Source organism: Schistocerca serialis, chromosome 1, assembly GCF_023864345.2.
Source record: "Schistocerca serialis cubense isolate TAMUIC-IGC-003099 chromosome 1, iqSchSeri2.2, whole genome shotgun sequence".
NCBI lineage: Eukaryota > Metazoa > Arthropoda > Insecta > Orthoptera > Acrididae > Schistocerca > Schistocerca serialis.
Genome location: NC_064638.1, coordinates 661,243,060 through 661,264,053, shown reverse-complemented (window position 1 = coordinate 661,264,053; position 20,994 = coordinate 661,243,060). Strand labels below are relative to the sequence as shown.

At 39.5% G+C, this 20,994-nt stretch overlaps 1 protein-coding gene and 2 non-coding genes across 3 annotated transcripts in view; 1 reads left to right on the top strand and 2 right to left on the bottom strand.

Moving 5' to 3' along the window:
* Positions 1–20,994, bottom strand: part of LOC126479545 (cleft lip and palate transmembrane protein 1-like protein) — a 165,184-nt gene that overhangs the window by 37,289 nt on the left and 106,901 nt on the right. The window contains exons 5-8 of the mRNA XM_050103793.1: positions 9,717–9,860; positions 4,322–4,463; positions 4,036–4,224; positions 3,738–3,946 (exon numbers count right to left, since the gene is read on the bottom strand). Coding sequence (XP_049959750.1) covers positions 3,738–3,946; positions 4,036–4,224; positions 4,322–4,463; positions 9,717–9,860 — 684 coding nt within the window. The remainder of the gene's footprint in view (positions 1–3,737; positions 3,947–4,035; positions 4,225–4,321; positions 4,464–9,716; positions 9,861–20,994) is intronic.
* On the bottom strand, positions 11,961–12,033 carry Trnai-aau (transfer RNA isoleucine (anticodon AAU)). Its single transcript has one exon. It is a non-coding gene; the product is annotated as a tRNA-Ile (tRNA).
* Trnat-agu (transfer RNA threonine (anticodon AGU)) lies at positions 12,588–12,660 on the top strand. The gene has a single exon. It is a non-coding gene; the product is annotated as a tRNA-Thr (tRNA).

The following is a 20,994-nucleotide window of genomic DNA, read 5'->3' as shown; positions in this document are numbered from 1 at the left end:
TGATCCCTTGATGCCTCAAAACATGTCCTACCAACCGATCCCTTCTTCTAGTCAAGTTGTGCCACAAACTTCTCTTCTCCCCAATCCTATTCAATACCTCCTCATTAGTTACGTGATCTACCCACCTTATCTTCAGCATTCTTCTGTAGCACCACATTTCGAAAGCTTCTATTCTCTTCTTGTCCAAAATGGTTATCGTCCATGTTTCACTTCCATACATGGCTACACTCCATACAAATACTTTCAGAAACGACTTCCTGACACTTAAATCTATACTCAATGTTAACAAATTTCTCTTCTTCAGAAACGATTTCCTTGCCATTGCCAGTCTACATTTTATATCCTCTCTACTTCGACCATCATCAGTTATTTTACTCCCTAAATAGCAAAACTCCTTTACTACTTTAAGTGTCTCATTTCCTAATCTAATCCCCTCAGCATCACCCGACTTAATTCGACTACATTCCATTATCCTCGTTTTGCTTTTGTTGAAGTTCATCTTATATCCTCCTTTCAAGACACTGTCCATTCCGTTCAACTGCTCTTCCAAGTCCTTTGCTGTCTCTGACAGAATTACAATGTCATCGGCGAACCTCAAAGTTTTTATTTCTTCTCCATGGATTTTAATACCTCTCCGAATTTTTCTTTTGTTTCCTTTACTGCTTGCTCAATAAACAGACTGAATAACATTGGGGATAGGCTACAACCCTGTCTCACTCCTTTCCCAACCACTGCTTCCCTTTCATGCCCCTCGACTCTTATAACTGCCATCTGGTTTCAGTACAAATTGTAAATAGCCTTTCGCTCCCTGTATTTTACCCCTGCCACCTTCAGAATTTGAAAGAGAGTATTCCAGTTAACATTGTCAAAAGCTTTCTCTAAGTCTACAAATGCTAGAAACGTAGGTTTGCCTTTTCTTAATCTTTCTTCTAAGATAAGTCGTAAGGTTAGTATTGCCTCAAGTGTTCCAACATTTCTACAGAATCCAAACTGATCTTCCCCGAGGTCCACTTCTACCAGTTTTTCCATTCGTCTGTAAAGAATTCGCGGTAGTATTTTGCAGCTGTGACTTATTAAACTGATAGTTCGGTAATTTTCACATCTGTCAACACCTGCTTTCTTTGGGATTGGAATTATTATATTCTTCTTGAAGTCTGTGGGTATTTCGCCTGTCTCATACATCTTGCTCACCAGATGGTAGAGTTTTGTCATGACTGGCTCTCCCAAGGCCATCAGTAGTTCTAATGGAAATTTGTCTTCTCCCGGGGCCTTGTTTCGACTCAGGTCTTTCAGTGCTCTGTCAAACTCTTCACGCAGTATCATATCTCCCATTTCATCTTCATCTACCTCCTCTTTCATTTCCATAATATTGTCCTCAAGTACATCGCCCTTGTATAAACCCTCTATATACTCCTTCCACCTTTCTGCCTTCCCTTCTTTGCTTAGAACTGGGTTGCCATCTGAGCTCTTGATATTCATACAAGTGGTTCTCTTCTCTTCAAAGGTCTCTTTAATTTTCCTGTAGGCAGTATCTATCTTACCCCTCGTGAGATAAGCCTGTACATCCTTACATTTGTCTTCTAGCCATCCCTGCTTAGCCATTTTGCACTTCCTGTCGATCTCATTTTTGAGACGTTTGTATTCCTTTTTGCCTGCTTCATTTACTGCATTTTTATATTTTCTCCTTTCATCAATTAAATTCAATATTTCTTCTGTTACCCAAGGATTTCTATTAGCCCTCGTCTTTTTACCTACTTGATCCTCTGCTGCCTTCAGTACTTCATCCCTCAAAGCTACCCATTCTTCTTCTACTGTATTTCTTTCCCCCATTCCTGTCAATTGTTCCCTTATGCTCTCCCTGAAACACTGTAAAACCTCTGGTTCTTTCAGTTTATCCAGGTCCCATCTCCTTAAATTCCCGCCTTTTTGCAGTTTCTTCAGTTTCAATCTGCAGTTCATAACCAATAGATTGTGGTCAGAATCCACATCTGCCCCTGGAAATGTCTTACAATTTAAAACCTGGTTCCTAAATCTCTGTCTTACCATTATATAATCTATCTGATACCTTCTAGTATCTCCAGGATTCTTCCACGTATACAACCTTCTTTCATGATTCTTGAACCAAGTGTTAGCTATGATTAAGTTATGCTCTGTGCAAAATTCTACCAGGCGGCTTCCTCTTTCATTTCTTCCCCCCAATCCATATTCACCTACTATGTTTCCTTCTCCCCCTTTTCCCACTGACGAATTCCAGTCACCCATGACTATTAAATTTTCGTCTCCCTTCACTACCTGAATAATTTCTTTTATCTCGTCATACATTTCATCAATTTCTTCATCATCTGCAGAGCTAGTTGGCATATAAACTTGTACTACTGTAGTAGGCATGGGCTTTGTGTCTATCTTGGCCACAATAATGCGTTCACTATGCTGTTTGTAGTAGCTTACCCGCATTCCTATTTTCCTATTCATTATTAAACCTACTCCTGCATTACCCCTATTTGATTTTGTAAGCGTGTTTAATTGCGCCTGTCTGCAATTTACCTTGTCTTCTTTACAGCAAGTACCAATCTGTCTTTTCCTACATTGTTGACTCTCAAAAAATACTTCAGGCAACTGCAGTCAGCTTAAAAAAAAGTTATAAAAAAGTAGGTGCATTTTTGTGGTAATAAGAGTCATTTTATGTCAGGCTGAGAGTTTTGAATGTTTTGCTCAGTGGTAGTGTTGCTATTTAAATGAACTGAGTCAATTGAAACACTACCTGGTAATTTAGTATTTTTATTTCCTGATCTTTTACTGTTACTGAGACAAGCTTGGATTATCCTGCAGCTTTCCTGCATGCATTGTCCAAATATACTTCCTCTTTTTTTCTGTTCAAGGATGTCTCAAAACATTCACCATTCACTCCATATTGCTTCTAATATTGCTTCATCTCAGTTAATATGTGAAAGTGTCTGCACCAAACAAATGAATCAAGAAAATTTATTATTTTTATTATGCTGACCTAACCATCAATTACTGACCAAGCATTGTTTGTTTAGATGTCTGTATTATTAACAATACACAGCTTGGCAAGCAAGTGGATAAATATCAGATGAAAGATCCATAGGTCTCAAAGTTCAGTCCTCAAATCATCCTAGTATTTGTGTAACTTATCTCTCGTTTCATCTCTGACTATGGTTTCTTCATGTGAAAAATGCCAAGTTAAACTGTGGTCTTGCAACCAAAGTTTAAGACCACCTTTTGCAATAGGACGACACCTAGTGAAGCACTGTGCTGTTCAAACCAACCTCATTGTTAACTTTGCAAAACAAGCTATGAAGTTAATGTACAGATAAACAGCCACAGGCCATGTATTGTTTGACTAGTTTAACTCATCAGACAAGAGCATCCTTTGATATTCACTGCCCTAGTGGCAATGCATTAGAAGATTTAAAGCACCACTCGACACCCTCATCAGCACAATGTCAACGTCATTGGCATCAGGGCAATGAATACCTGAGAATGCTTACATATGATAAATGAAACTAGTAAAATAAATCAAATAATATGCAACCTGTACCTGTTTATCTGTACATTAATTACAATGGTGACAGTGTCCCCCGCAAGTGATACCTGTGTCTGCTAAAACTGTAAAGTGTTTCACAATGTCTGTGGTTGTTTCATTTGGAAGAAGTGGCTGAACTTGAATTTTAATCATGAAGAAGATCACAAAAACAACAACATTTGATACGTACCTTTTGTGTGGCACATACAGCAATGAATATATTGCTCCTAGAATGCAGCAGGGATACAATATGTATGATAAATATCTCATAATTTCTGCATCAAATTCTTGGGTCTTCTGTTCAGCAGCAGATGACCCTTTTGACGTGAACCTCAAGCAAGGTAAATGTAACTGACTAAATGTTACTTCCACATAAATAACCTTCTGTGCTTTCCATAGCTGCAATCATTTCATTAAATTAAAGGTGGGTATATATAAATGAAGCATAAAATATAAAGTTACATGTTCATTAAAGTCTACATTAGTACCTCAATTACTGTTGCAATGCCAGAAGGAATCAGGACTAGTAATGATGTCTTTTCATCCATCATGTATAGGAACACAATAATGTGGCTGAAAGCTCGCCAAACTACTGTTCTAACTGACAAGCCAGCAAAGTTTTGTTTGTGGCGCCAAAATGTGACATCATTTTTGAAAGCTAAAAAGTCAAACAACAGCTGCAAAGAATTTATAGTTTTCTTGAACATCTTTACCACACCATACACATATATATATATAAATATATGAAAAAATGCATGTATTGGTTTTACTCACATGAACAGCAGCCACAAACACAGTAATGCAGAGAAGGTACATATTTGTATCGGCAAATATTCCTTTTACCTCATCTACATCCTTTTCATTAAAACCAAAAGACATTAATGACCGTAAAGCAGTTTCAATGTGCTGCATCACTCTATAAAATGAGAATAATTGCAGAATCACAGTAATGAATGTCAGAATTATGTATCCAATGTCAGAATTTCTATCATTTAAGAATTCAAACGTACCTTAATAATGCCCATTTCAAGAACTTACATGGTTATAACTTTAGAAGATCTGCAATACTTAAATTGACTTGCTGGAATCATAACTGTTAAACATGAAAGCTGAACCAAATATTTGAAACAATCCCTTCTGTAGGCTTTTCTTAATTATTTGTTTATAGAGTGGCAGCAGTAGGCACAATATAACACATTCAAAATTGCTTGCAACTGTGCATTTTGTCTCCCTACAGTTGAGCATTCATTAACAATGGCAGTGAGGGAATGCAATGTACAAGTGTCAGTCACCTAATTTATTCATTAACCTAAGATGTAAAGCTAACAACAAAGCATTAATTTTATTTAGATTTTATGTAATTTTGAAAGTATCTATATTCTTAGTCCAACTCATAACAGAAAATGAATAATTTAGAACTAAAGAACTTATGAAAGTCAGGCAAACATCTGAAATACAAGGAGCATTCAATAAGTAATGTAACACATTTCTTTCACGGCCAATTTTAGTTGAAAACATACAGAATTTGTTGTGGGACATCTTGGTAATTATTCCTGCTTCAGCCCCTATAGTTTCATGAAGTTTTGATAGCTGGCGGCTCTAACCATACACTTCAGCATGATGTCCGTAAAAGATGTGTGTTTCAAGCACACAGCTGCCACTGACTTTCTTTTGGTTGAAAACCAAAGCACTGCAGATACTTATAGGCATTTGCAGAATGTTTACAGAGACCTGGCAGTGGACAAAAGCATGGTGATCAACTTAGGACAGTGGAATGCTCACAATGACTGTTGTTGTTGTGGTCTTCAGTCCTGAGACTGGTTCGATGCAGCTCTCCATGCTACTCTATCCTGTGCAAGCTGCTTCATCTCCCAGTCCATACTGCAGCCTACATCCTTCTGAAGCTGCTTAGTGTACTCATCTCTAGGTCTCCCTCTACGATTTTTACCCTCCACGCTGCCCTCCAATATTAAATTGGTGATCCCTTGATGCCTCAGAACATGTCCTACCAACCAATCCCTTCTTCTAGGCAAGTTGGGCCACAAACTCCTCTTCTCCCCAATTCTATTCAATACCTACTCATTAGTTATGTGATTTACCCATCTAATCTTCAGCATTCTTCTGTAGCACCACATATCGAAAGCTTCTATTCCCTTCTTGTCTAAACTATTTATCGTCCACGTTTCACTTCCATACATGGCTACACTCTATACAAATACTTTCAGAAACGACTTCCTGACACTTAAATCTATACTCGATGTTAACAAATTTCTCTTCTTCAGAAATGCTTTCCTTGCCATTGCCAGTCTACATTTTATATCCTCTCTACTTCGACCATCATCAGTTATTTTTCTCCTCATAGAAAAACTCCTTTGCTACTTTAAGTGTCTCATTTTCTAATCTACTTCCCTCAGCATCACCTGATTTAATTCGACTACATTCCATTATCCTCATTTTGGTTTTGTTGATGCTCATCTTATAACCTCCTTTCAAGACACTGTCCATTCCGTTCAACTGCTCTTCCAAGTCCTTTGCTGTCTCTGACAGAATTACAGTGTCATCGGCGAACCTCAACATTTTTATTTATTCTCCTTGGGTTTTAATACCTACTCAAATTTTTCTTTTGTTTCCTTTACTGCTTGCTCAATATACAGATTGAATAACATTGGGGATAGGCTACAACCCTGTCTCACTCCCTTCCCAACCACTGCTTCCCTTTTGTGTCCCTCGACTCTTATAACTGCCATCTGGTTTCTGTACAAATTGTAAATAGCCTTTCGCTCCCTGTATTTTACCCCTGCCACCTTCAGAATTTGAAAGAGAGTATTCCAGTCAACAATGTCAAAAGCTTTCTCTAAGTCTACAAATGCTATAAATGTAGGTTTGCCTTTTCTTAATCTAGTTTCTAAGATAAGTCGTAGGGTCAGTATTGCCTCACGTGTTCCAATATTTCTACGGAATCCAAACTGATCTTCGCCAAGGTCAGCTTCTACCAGTTTTTCCATTCGTCTGTAAAGAATTTGCGTTAGTATTTTGCAGCCGTGACTTATTAAACTGATAGTTCGGTAATTTTCACATCCTGCTTTCTTTGGGATTGCAATTATTATATTCTTCTTGAAATCTGAGGGTATTTTGCCTGTCTCATACATTTTGCTCACTAGATGGTAGAGTTTTGTCAGGACTGGCTCTCCCAAGGCTGTCACTAGCTCTAATGGAATGTTGTCTACTCCTGGGGCCTTGTTTCGACTTAGGTCTTTCAGTGCTCTGTCAAACTCTTCGCCCAGTATCATATCTCCCATTTCATCTTCATCTACATCCTCTTCCATATCCAGAAAATTGCCCTGAAGTACATCGCCCTTGTATAGACCCTCTATATACTCCTTCCACCTTTCTGCTTTCCCTTCTTTGCTTAGAAATGGGTTTCCATCAGAGCTCTTGATATTCATGCAAGTGGTTCTCTTTTCTCCAAACATCTCTTTAATTATCCTGTAGGCAGTATCTATCTAACCCCTAGTGAGATAAGCCTCTACATCCTTACATTTGTCCTCTAGCCATCCCTGCTTAGCCATTTTGCACTTCCTGATTTTTGAGACATTTGTATTCCTTTTTGCCTGCTTCATTTACTGCATTTTTATATTTTCTTCTTTCATCAATTAAATTCAATATTTCTTCTGCCACCCAAGGATTTATTCTAGCCCTCGTATTTTTACCTACTTGATCCTCTGCCGCCTTCACTACTTCATCCCTCAAAGCTACCCATTCTTTTTCTACTGTATTTCTTTCCCCCATTCTTGTCAATTGTTCCCTTATTCTCTCCCTGAAACTCTGTAAACCTCTGGTTTAGTCAGTTTATCCAGGTCCAATCTCTTTAAATTCCCACCTTTTTGCAGTTTCTTCAGTTTGAATCTACAGTTCATAACCAATAGATTGTGGTCAGAGCCCACATCTGCCCCTGGAAATGTCTTACAATTTAAAATCTGGTTCCTAAATCTCTGTCGTACCATTATATAATCTATCTGGAACCTGTCAGTATCTCCAGGCTTCTTCCATGTATACAATCTTCTTTTATGATTCTTGAACCAAGTGTTAGCTATGCTTAAGTTATGCTCTGTGCAAAATTCTACCAGGGGGCTTCCTCTTTCATTTCTTCCCCCCAATCCATATTCACCTACTATGTTTCCTTTCTCATCCTTTTCCTACTATCGAATTCCAGTCACCCATGACTATTAAATTGTCATCTCCCTTCACTATCTGAATAGTCTCTTTTATCTCATCATACATTTCTTCAATTTCTTCGTCATCTGCAGAACTAGTTGGCATATAAACTTGTACTACTGTAGTAGGCGTGCGCTTCGTGTCTATCTTGGTCACAATAATGCGTTCGCTATGCTGTTTGTAGTAGCTTAACCGCACTCCTATTTTTTTATTCATTATTAAACCTACTCCTGCATTTCCCCTATTTGATTTTGTATTTATAACCCTGTATTCACCTGACCAAAAGTCTTGTTCCTCCTGCCACCAAACTTCACTAATTCCCACTATATCTAACTTTAACCTATCCATTTCCCTTTTTAAATTTTCTGACCTACCTGCCCGATTAAGGGATCTGACATTCCACACTCCGATCCATAGAACGCCAGTTTTCTTTCTCCTGATAACGACGTCCTCTTGAGGGTCTATGGTCTTCATCCCAGTCTAGCTTATCAATGCATATCCAGATTTCAGTTGAACTCACTCAACTGTGACAGGTGTAGACATATCAGGGCGTGTATAAAAACTCTGAAATACTGCGCTGACAGTTGCACTTACTAGCCAACATCTGGATCTGCATATAAAAGGTCAGTGTAGAACTTTCATCTAATGTTTCTTCCAGTTTCTGTGAGGGGTGTCTTAAAACAACACAAACACATCATATTTTCTTTATTCATTAAAGTTGTCACAAAAATGCAAATGAAACTCTCCTTCTCCATGGCAATGCAAGGCTTCACATACATTTGCATGCCCGACAGCAGCTCACAAAACTTCGATGGATTGTTCCTCCTCATTCACCCAACATGCAGTATCTTGCACTTTCTGACTTCCATCTGTTTCATCCAATAAAGTATGCACTTTGGGAAGCAGAATGTGGGCAATATGGAGGTTATCGATGCAGCAAGACACTGGCTCCGATTGTGACCAGAGGAGGGCTATCATGCTGACTTGAAGGCACCTCTAGTAAGGTGACATAAGCCATTACACTGGATGGAGATCATATTGAAAATAGGATTTTGTAACAAAAGAGTGAGTAATAATATGGTGTATTGGAATCCTGAATAAAATCAACCTGCTTTCAGAAAAAAATGTGTTACATTCCTTCCTGAACCTCCCTCATAATTTATGGAAGTGTGGAGAAAACTATCAGTAAGGAATTGTAATGTTTGAGAAAACATCACCAAGGAATTGTAGTGATGTAAAAATTATGACAAGTTTAAAATCAAACAAAAGGAAAGTTAGAGTTTGAGATCAATACCGTCTAATGCATACATCAAAATGGTTAATATTGATTTAAAGCTTTTGGACATGTTACGAATTATGTCACACAACAAACAGCATTGAAAAGCTGAAACAGCTCGAGAGAAGAATCAATGTATGTTTTTACTTTTACAATGTTTTCATGCTCGTATTTTGAAATACTGAACAGTGGCAATCCACCTGTATTAGCATCTTTCCTACCATAGCGATCTGAGATACCGACAAAAAACTTCTGATACATCTTTAGGCATACTTTGGTACTTTTAAGAAAGTCTCCAAGTTTTAGACAACATTTCAACTCACAATTTATTGATGCTCCAGCTCAAGACATGTCACACCTCTACATAACATAACTTCAAGAGCTGCCATGGATAATTTCTGAAGTGTCTGCCTCCAATTCCCATTTTTTCCAGCTTAGGAAAACTTTATAGTATTGGATATTTTGTAGTAATTAATACAAGACTTTCAAGTGCAACTAGTATCTTACAGATCTACTGCTGCTGAAGTTTTTACTCCACTTTCTTCAATAAACTAACATTCCTTTCTAAGAAAATTACATTTTTTACACATGTGCAAAATACATGCAAGGCCTCTCTGAGCAAATACATTATGTATTTATGCACCTTATAAGTGTCCTTACAACTACAGATGTTCATACCTCAGTTTTCCAGTAGATACAGGAGCATATGCTAGTGTAGTCATCATAATAGTATCATTCTTGCCGATGACAACTAGATCACGTAAGCGATTGTTGAGGAAATCATACTGAATTATTGGAAGGAATTCTCCCCGAGAGTTCAAACTGTAAAAAATAAAAAGGTATAGAATGTGATAACTGTAAGAACATCACATAAAATTGAATGCATTGGGAGTGAGTTAGCTCTTCCTAGGATGGGACTGAAAGCTACTGATCAAATATTTCACAAGAGACAAATGCAGAAAAATGCTGCTAAAAAAGTGAACCAATTAATGACACAAGTCATAAAGAATTATTAAGTGAAAGTTGATTCCTCCAGCCGGTTTCATTTAAATCACACATCATCCAGTGTAAGATAACAACAGAGCACCTATATGCCTCAAGTGCCAGGATCTAAGGAGAAATCATGTGTCCAACATCACAGACAAGTCACTGTCATCTGTCAGTAAATATATGGAACTTCTGGTATGTGTGCAAAGATGAATCAAGGCAAGCTATTCTAGGAAACGCATGATAAGAATTATCCCTCTACTCTAAGATATTCCAAGTACCAACAGCCTAGTTGCTTAACTGCGGAAAGTTCATAAATTAGACATAAACTCAATGTCAAGCTCTAAAATCTAAGAGAGACTGTGCAGCTAGTGTAGCTCAAGTATGTAATATAGTGTTACAGAAAAATTTCCTTACAGACAGCGTCCGACAAAATAACTGTGATTTATACTCGAAAACATTGTACAGTTTCGTCCATAGGTGTGGAACGACTCTTCTAAAACAAAAACAGGTTGCTAAATAGGAACTAAAAGTCAAGTTCTGTGAGATGGGAAAGAGGGAAAATCTATGTTGCTATGCTACCAACATAACAGCCTTTTCAGAAGCCTTTTGTCTTGGACGAAACTCATAATTTTCAAAGTGACAAGATTCATATGAAACAGATGGAGAAATACACAAGAAAAAACACTGATACCTTTCATTTCAGCATAGCTTTATTCATTCCCAAGTTATGTCGTGTTTTTTACGTAACAAGGCAATGCTGGTGAAAACAAATAAAGGCAATAGGGCGTAAAAATCATATAGTTGATGTTCCTGAGATATACTGAGTCTCACTTTTATCTATGATAATGATGCAGGATGAAGCAATGTATTAAGATCTGTAGCACTGCCAGAATTCAAACCCACGTTCCCGCTCCCTAGACAGATGCGTTACCCACTGTGCCACACTGGTACTGCAGCTACCATAGCTCCACTTATTACCTAGTACATCTCCCTCCCAGATACAAATTCTTCATGCCCCAGTCCGTACTGGACTACCTCTGCAATACTCATGCAAGTATAGAAGGGGAATATCAATGGGCTGAAGTGTAAATTGGAATTTGTATCAGGGAGGGAGACATACTAGCGTAATCCATGCAGCTATGGTAGCTGGAGTCCAAGTGTGGCACAGCAGTTTGCATATCTGCCTAGAAAGCAGGAGACCCACATCAAATTCCGGTGCTAGTACAAATTTTAATTCATTGCTTCAGCCCATATCATTATCGCAATAGGAGATGTTTGTCAAGTCCAGCGGTCTCTAAGGTGGTACTTATCTGCTTCACCCATTTCTCATGGAATTTAACCAAAGTATGTATCCAGATGCAAGCACAAGTAACAACAGTCTCCTCTGAGATGTGCAAGTTTTTTGATCTTCACTGCATACACAACTATCTTCATATTTTTACACTATCAGAAATCCAATGGACTTAATTTTGAGGTACATGATGGCCAGTTCACCTGACGCCTAATACCTATCCACCTCCTGGAAAACTGGATATCCAGATATGCCAGAAGAGAAAGCATACAATGAGATAAGGCAACATTGTGCTGAAAGAAAGATGGAACTGTCCTGTCTTGAGACAACATCAAATATTCTTGTAACAACTGCAAATAATGGGCTGTTACATGAAGAAGGACCCAACAATAGAAAAACCCCATATTCCATCACTTTCGATGTGCCAGTTATCTTCTATGGACACATTCAGTGAGGATTGACACCTGACCAGTGACTGTGATTTCGTCATTTATATATATGTTATCTGTTCTTTTGGACATGTCTGAAAAAACAGACACTATTTTTGATCCTGCAGTCACTATGAAACAAGACACAAAGGAATTAAAGACTTCATCCACCAGTGAGCACTGATTTAAATCAATGTGGAAAGTTAAAAATTTATGCCAGACTGGGATTCAAACCCAGGTTTCCTGCTTATTAGGCAAACATGCTGACCACTACACCATCTGGACACAGTGGTCATTGCAAATGCACGGACTACCCTATCATATCTTCTGCCAGACACAAATTTTCAATTTATCGACACATCACAACTGCATGGACTATCCTAGCATGTCTTCTGCCAGACCCAAATCCTCAACTTATCCACACATTACTAATGTAGTGTCCCTTGCCCATTATCCTCAATTAAGAGGCAGGAGACTAGGGCTCGAGTCCCTGTCTGGTACAAAATTTAAACTTTCCCCATCAATTTAAATCGATGCCCACTAGCAGCTAATATTTATAATTCCTTTGTGTCTTGATCATAGTGTCTGCAGGATCAAAAACTGTGTCTGTTATTTCAGCCATGTCCACAAGAACAGATACCACTTAAATAATTAAGGGGCAGATGATATCTTCATTGCAGATGCACACCAAGCTCAATCTCTTATGGGCATCAGCAAAATTCTGCAAGTAATGAGGATAATGGGCCAAGGGCACTACGTAAGTAATGTGCAGATAAGTTGAGAATTTGGTTCTGACGGGGGATATGCTAGAATGATCCATGCAGTTGTGATGGCCACTGTGTACGGATGGCGCAGTGGTTAATGCATTTGCCTAGTAAGCACGAGACCTGGGTTCGAATCCCAGTCCGGCACAAATTTTCAACTTTCCCCATTGATTTAAATCAAAGCCACTGGCAGCTAAGGCCTATTAATTCCTTTGTATTCTGTTTAGTTTTGTTTCTCAGTTCACATATAAATTGTCTTTATCTGTAAACAGTATGTCATAGGACAAACAATGGATTTCATCCAGCTCGTGTGTCACCTATTCTGCAAACTGAACAATCTGGATTATCCTTGGTGAGATCATGTAATATTTACATTTTATACAGATGCCATGTATGAGTGGCCATTGTTTGTGTGCGGAAGATACCAGTTTCTTGTGAGATGCGAAGAGTGCTGAACTCTGGACTCTTACTGAAAAATGCATGAACAGCTGTTGATAACCATTTTTGATCATCCAGCTTTCTGTTTGTCTGTGGTAGAGGCAGTTTCATGGAATTTCGCAAATGGTTAACCACTGTGCTTTGAGTAATGGGTGCTCTGTTTGGGTGCCATTGGATAAAATCCTCTGCACTAGCATACATGCTTCTACCTCCTGATATCAACAGAATCTCAGTGTGATCACTTCTGTTAATGCCATCAGCTTTCATGTCACCTGTAACGAAGAAACCCTGATCACAACTGGAGAACAGAAAATGTTATGCTCAAACAAAATGCACCATTGTTTGTCTCAAGTAATTCTCTATTTGTTTGACAAGTCAGGTGCCCCTCTTTCCACTTGAAAATTACAAGTTGTTTCTAAAATGAGCATCACTGTTTCTCTATTATTCTTTCTTTCTTTTCTTTATTGTCATTTGTCTATGAACTGTGTTAGTTAACATAGCCTCACAGACCTTCCCTCTCTCTCTTCTCACAATGACTGACTCCAAATGTCTGTTTTTCCAAATGTTTTGTTAGAAGGGTGGGCCCACACTTATGAAACACGTTTTATTAGAGTTTTTCACCTTGCTTTCAACAGTGATCCAACAGAAGCAGTATCAACATTCTTCCATCTATCTACCAGTTAGTCAGTCATCATTTTCCACTGCTCCATAACATTCATCAGTTAGAATTAGAGTAGGCTATGCAGTGGCCTCTTCAGTCATCAGGACAGCATCGGGTGAAGTGCAGTGGTGAGGATCTGTCAGACACCCACAAGCATTCATGAAATATTACTGCCAGTTTACACGTTTATTAACAAGTACAGTGTTTCCTTCCCCGTATCATTGGCAAGCAGGCAAACCAGCAGAGCATTTGTCAGGCAGTATTTGCTGACACAGATGTGCCTCATAGTGTTGATGTGATCGTTAACATAGCAGATGTTACATCATGAATTGTTGTTGACTAAAAAGTGCTGCAGATATAGCCCAGTGGTCTGCAGCTCTGCTAACTGATTTCCAGGGTGTTCTTGTGGAAGTCAGAGACAATGCCCAGGAAAGGTGCCCAACAACCCTGCACAAAGTATGCATATTCATGAAAAATTATGTCATGGCCTCTGTGGAAGAGAACGGCCCATGATGCCAGTTGATTCTGCTAATATCTGTGAGTCAGGGGGGACAGTAATTGATCAATGGTGACTGATCAGTTTGCCAGGGACCATCAGTGAGGTCTGCAGGGGCTTGGTGTTGGGAGGCACCCACGTCTCCCAATTGTATCTTCCCCAAACATTGTCCTATCCCTTTCCAATGCTTAAAAGCTTTTGTGTCTGCACATTTTACTTTTTGCCAAACACCTCACAACCTTTACAAAAAAACTTTTTCACTGATTAACAGTTATTAGCTTCCGTTTTATCCGTTTGAAAGGCAAAGGCTTTTTCCTATTATATATTACCTTAGACAGCAAAAGGCCAGTAGCTGTGTGCACTTTGGAATGACATGCAGCAGTGATGTACTAAAGGTACACATCCCAGTTGTGATTACTATTCACATAACAACCTAACTTCTCAGAAATATTGCAACGAACTGTTTCTGTTCTCCCATACACTGAACTCTTACCACTCTCCCACTGGGGTTTGAGGGCTGAAAGGGCTTGCTCTGAATTTGCCATTATGAAGCAAGTGGCACAGCTGTCTCATCAGATCAGACATAAAATCAGTGCCCTGACCTGTAATTAAAGTGTATGGAACACTAAATGGCAGCAACCAATTACCATTGCTTGTGCTGATCAGGAATTTCAGTCATTGCTATGAACTATCAGAAATGGTCTGTAATGGTCAACACGTACCAATAACCTGATAGTGTTCAATTAAATTTATCTAAAATATCTTGTTTTATCATATGGGGTGGTTTTGATGTTTCTGGTAATCTTTGTAATGGAACTGGTTGGTGATTGAGGTCAGCCTGTTGCTCACAAGATACACAGTTCCTAACATATTACTTGACATCCTGTTCCCTAGCTCTTCAAGAAAATTTTTCACCCACCATCAGTCACAACTGTTCTGAGTGCCATGACCTGTGAACATATGGTCATGTGCTTGTTTCAAAACTTCATCCCAGAATGACACAGATACCACCAGCTCTAGTCTGCACTTTGTTGTTCTCCACAATAAGCCATTGTGTGACAAACTGTGGCTGTGATCTGAATGCCTGACAGTCAGCATCAGCTGTCTGTGTTCTTTGCCACTTGGCAACATGGTTGTCCATTACTTGCAGAACTGCAATTTTCCTTTTTGAACTGTCGGCGTTACAATGCTTTTTCTCTGGATTGTGCACCATGAACACAGTGTGATCCATCGCTTCCTAAAATTTTTGGCTTTATAAATAACAACAAAAGTAAGAAACATTTCCTTCTCCGCAGTGGAATAATTTCGCTCTGCTTTGTTCAGTTGTCTGAATGCGTACACTACTGGTTGTTCCTTATTAACTATACTCTGAAACTACATCACAGGCCAAATTGAATTTCTTTTCAAAGTTGGGTAATACTAAATCTGGATTCAACATCAGCACCTGTTTCGAGGGAGTCAAACATTATCTCACAGTCAGTGGACAATTCAAGTTTCGCTCCTTTTCCGAATAAACAGTTCAAAGGCTCGGCAATCTCATTAAAATTCTTTATAAATTTTTGATTATAATTACAAAGGCCTAAGAATGATAGCAACTGTTTCGTTGCCTGAGGAAGCAAGAAATCACAAACCACTGACACCAACCACAGATCAGTTTTTACACCTTGCTGCCTGGTCACATGAAGATAATTTAATTTTGTTGCTGGAAAGTGACATTTATCAATAATCAGTGTCAGACAAGCTGTTCTAATTCTCTTCTTAATATATCTTCCAGTTGACACACATGTTCCTCTATGTCTTTCATCTGCAGCTCGTGGCCTAGTGGCTAGCACTGCTGCGTCTGGATCACAGGGTTTGATTCCCAGCTGGGTTGGGGATTTTCTCTACCCGAGGATTGGGTGTTTGTGTTGTTGTCATCATCATCATCATCATCATCATCATCATCATCATTCGTGACAGTGGCTAGATTGGACTGTGGAAAAAATTGGAATGTGTAAAAATTGGGGCTTTGCACAGGCAATGGTGAGCACACAGTTGAGTGCCCCACAAACTAATCATCATCATCATCATCTATGTCTTTCAAAAACACTTTGAAGTCATCCAGATAGAAGACGAATCGATTTGGCTTTAAATCTCTAACAAACTCATACGACAGTCTTTAAAAAGTTGCCAGTGCATTTTTTAGTCCAAAATGCTTTTAACAATACTTGTGACGGCCCCAGGATATGGTAAAAAGTGGTCTTTGGTCGATCCTATAGTGCCACTTCTAATTGATAGTATCCGTTCTTCAAATCCATTAGCAAAAAATATTTGCACTGATGCAACTTAGCCAGAGTCTCTGTTATGTATGGTATGGGATTTGCATCAGTGTGTGGGATATGCATCAGTGGTAGCTCTTGCATTAATGTACCAGTAATCACAGGAAAGTCTGTATCTCATAGTGGCATCTGGTGATTTCTTCAGGACAAGGACCATGGATGCACCTCATGGGCATCACTGTGTTCAATAATCCCATTCACTAGCTGCTGGGCAATAAATTCTCTCCTAACTGGTTGCGTACATCTTGGGTCCATGTACGGTTTCCTTTATAGGGAATTTTGTTCCCCATTAGTGTACTGTGCTGCGTGACTGGCACTGTTAGTAATGGGGCAGTTGGATTAAATAAATCTGTAACCTGCAGTGATGAGCCTTCCATTGCTTTCTTATCATTTCCTTTTAAGTGCTTTACTTTCTCATGTAATGTAGACGTGTTGATAGTGCACTTGCGGCAAATGACCTGTTCTTCAGTTGTTGTTCTACTAAGCGGAAATTTGTTAGCAGGGTTGCAGGCCCCTGGGCAATGCTGGCTTTGTATATGGAACTACTGGGTCAACAGCCATTTGTGATGTAGCAAGTGTTATATGAGGTGCCACTGCTGCACTAACACTCTGGAGGAAATTCCGGCCTGATGAACGCTCCGCTGGCTTGCCTGGCTGCTGGATCTGGGGAAGATGTCACTATACTTATCATTAAGAAATGTGTAAACTGGCAATAATGTTTCATTAATCAGGCAGTAATGTGTCATTACTCAGGATCTGAATGATCCTCACCATTGCATTCCATATGACGTTACCTGATGACTGTACAGGCCATTGTCCGGCCCCCAACATCTGGTATCAGCAAGTGGCACAGATGTCTTAACTCTGACGGCCACACTTGTACATCTACAGCATCAGCACCTGACACCATTTGTTTGGCTCCTCCTTGAGATTGACTGCTACAGATTGCATTTGTGACTGTCTTTTGCGTAAGTCGGTTGGGATCATTAATATAACAGGTACAGGAGAGACCTCTCCAGCTGCTGGATCCACGAGGATAGTAACTTCGATGACAATATTTCCCACAGTTTTAATCTGTGAATGGGTAGGATTGCAAAGTTTTGGATGATGAAGATTCCATAGTAGTACTATAATCATAAGTTGCAAAGTTATAAATAAAACATTCCTCTTTCCTCTTAAAACTGACTGTGATGAAGGGGAAAAAAAAAACGAACTCTGTTGTGTATGCAATATTTGTTTAAAATTATATACAAGGAGAAAGAATATACACCATGTGATCAAAAGTATCCAGACAACCCAAAAACATACGTTTTTCACATTAGGTGCATTGTGCTGCCACCTACTGCCAGGTACTTTATATCAGCAACCTCAGTAGTCATTAAAAATCATGAGAGTAGAATGGGGCGTTTCACAGAACTCACGGACTTCGAACGTGCTCAGGTAATTGGGTTTCACTTGTGTCATACATCTGTACAGGAGTTTTCCACACTCCTGAACATCCCTAGGTCCACTGTTTCCAATGTCATAGTGCAATGGAAATGAGAAGGGACACATACAGCACAAAAGCGTACATGCCGACCTCGTCTATTGACTGACAGAGACCACCGACAGTTGAAGAGGGTCGTAATGTGTAATAGGCAGACATCTACCCAGACCATCACAGAGGAATTCCAAGGTGCCTCAGGATCCACTGCAAGTACTATGATAGTTAGGCAGGAGGTGACACAACTTGGATTTCATGGTCGAGCGGCTGCTCATAAGCCACACATCATGCTGGTAAATGCCAATAGACGCCTAGCTTGGTTTAAGGAGCGTAAACATTGGATGATTGAACAGTGGAAAAACATTATGTGGAGTGACGAATCACAGTACACAACATGGCGATACGATGGCAGGGTGTGGGTATGGCAAATGCCCGGTGGACATCATCTGCCAGCGTCTGTAGTGCCAACAGCAAAATTCGGAGGCGGCGGTGTTATGGTGGTTTTAAACACCTTCTTGCTTCCCACTGTTGAAGAGCAGCAATTCAGGGGTGGCGATTGCATCTTTTAACACAATCAAGCACCTATTCATAATTCGCAGCCTGTGGCAGAGTGGTTACACAACAATAACATCCCTGTACCGGACTGGCCTGCACAGAGTCCTGACCTGAATTCTATAGAACATCTTTGGGATGTTTTGGAACTTCGACTTCGTGCCAGGCCTCACCAACCAACATCGATACCTCTCCTCAGTACAGCAGTCCATGAAGAATGGATTTGATGTATGGATTAGCACGGGGCAATAGCCGTGGCACGGTTCGTTTGTATCGAGACAGATTTCCAGAACGAAGGTGTCCCGACAGGAAGACGTTCAAAGCAATTGATCGGCATCTTAGGGAGCACGGAACATTCCAGCCTATGTCTCGTGACTGGGGAAGACCTAGAACGACGAGGACACCTGCAATGGATGAGGCAATTCTTCGTGCAGTTGACGATAACCCTAATGTCAGCATCAGAGAAGTTGCTGCTGTACAAGGTAACGTTGACCACGTCACTGTATGGAGAGTGCTACGGGAGGACCAGTTGTTTGCGTACCATGTACAGCATGTGCAGGCACTATCAGCAGCTGATTGGCCTCCACAGGTACACTTCTGCGAATGGTTCATCCAACAATGTGCCAATCCCCATTTCAGTGCAAATGTTCTCTTTACGGATGAGGCTTCATTCCAACATGATCAAATTGTAAATTTTCACAATCAATATGTGTGGGCTGACGAGAATCCGCACGCAATTGTGCAATCACGTCATTAACACAGATTTTCTGTGAACGTTTGGGCAGGCATTGTTGGTGATGTCTTGATTGGGCCCCATGTTCTTCCACCTACGCTCAATGGACCACGTTATCATGATTTCATACGGGATACTCTAACTGTGCTGCTAGAACATGTGCCTTTACAAGTACAGCACAACATGTGATTCATGCACGATGGAGCTCCTGCACATTTCAGTCGAAGTGTTCGTACGCTTCTCAACAACAGATTCGGTGACCGGTGGATTGGTAGAGGCAGACCAATTCCATGGCCTCCATGCTCTCCTGACCTCAACCCTCTTGACTTTCATTTATTGGGGCATTTGAAAGCTCTTGTCTACGCAACCCCGGTACCAAATGTAGAGACTCTTCGTGCTCGTATTGTGGACGGCTGTGATACAATACGCCATTCTCCAGGGCTGCATCAGCGCATCAGGGATTCCATGCGACGATGGAGGGTGGATGCATGTATCCTCGCTAACGGAGGACATTTTGAACATTTCCTGTAACAAAGTGTTTGAAGTCACGCTGGTACGTTCTGTTGCTGTGTGTTTCCATTCCATGATTAATGTGATTTGAAGAGAAGTAATAAAATGAGCTTTAACACGAAAAGTAAGCGTTTCCGGACACATGTCCACATAACATATTTTCTTTCTTTGTGTGTGAGGAATGTTTCCTGAAAGTTTAGCCGTACCTTTCTGTAACACCCTGTATATACATTTATATACCACATATGTAAAGAAATATGTGGCCTATGTCCATCCAAACATATCAAGTAAACATTTGAATTAAATTGGTGAAGAACATTTCAGGTTTGCTAAAATATATATAATACGTAGCCTAGGTCCATCCAAACCCTTATTAGAGTATCTTATACACTTATTAGAGTATCTTATAAAATGTAAAGTAAATCAGTCAAGAAGTTTTCAAGATGTTTGATAACATTAAATGACAAGAGAATAGACTGAATATTCTAGAATATACAAACATTACAAACTTAAAAAATGCTGCTGAGAATCTTCTAGAAATGATGAATACTAAATATTTGCTGGATTTGAACTGACAACCTGTACCATGGCAACCAGGGATGCTAATGACAACTCCATACAGTTCGAGGCAATTTGCACCCATTAACTTTTCCTGCATGTTTTCTGGTATCACTTACCCATCTTCTCATTATATCATAATCTCAACTTTACCCATTCTTTGAGTCTAGTACAGAGCTTCTTTAGTCCAACTATCATTCATTTACCTGACTACATGTCCTGCCTGCACATCTCAATTTTGTTTACACTACAATCATAAAATTACATCTTCCACTTCAGCCTGTTCCCCAATCCATTTGATTGATTTCCTCTCTCTCTCTCTCTCTCTCTCTCTCTCTCTCTCTCTCTCTCCCTCCCTCCCCTTACATAGTCTGTTCAATCATTGTCTTCAACTGTTCTTAATATAAAAACTCATTCACTGGTTCATCAATTTCACACTTAATGTTACCATTTTCTTTTCAATGTGTTATCTTAGTATTATTATAATTCATTTTCATACTTGCTCAATTAAGTTCTGCAATAATTTTTCAATTTTATCTGCACTACATACAAAAGATGGTGATTGACGTATATTACATTACCTTCTGTTCATTGGTAGTTTTCCCAGTTTTAGAATTTAAAACATTTCTCCTGGGTGCTGGGAATAGCTTAGGTGATTGAAAAGCTCATTATTTCACTCCTCTTTCAATTTCGAATTTCTCACTATTATGATTACACATAATGGAAACTGTATC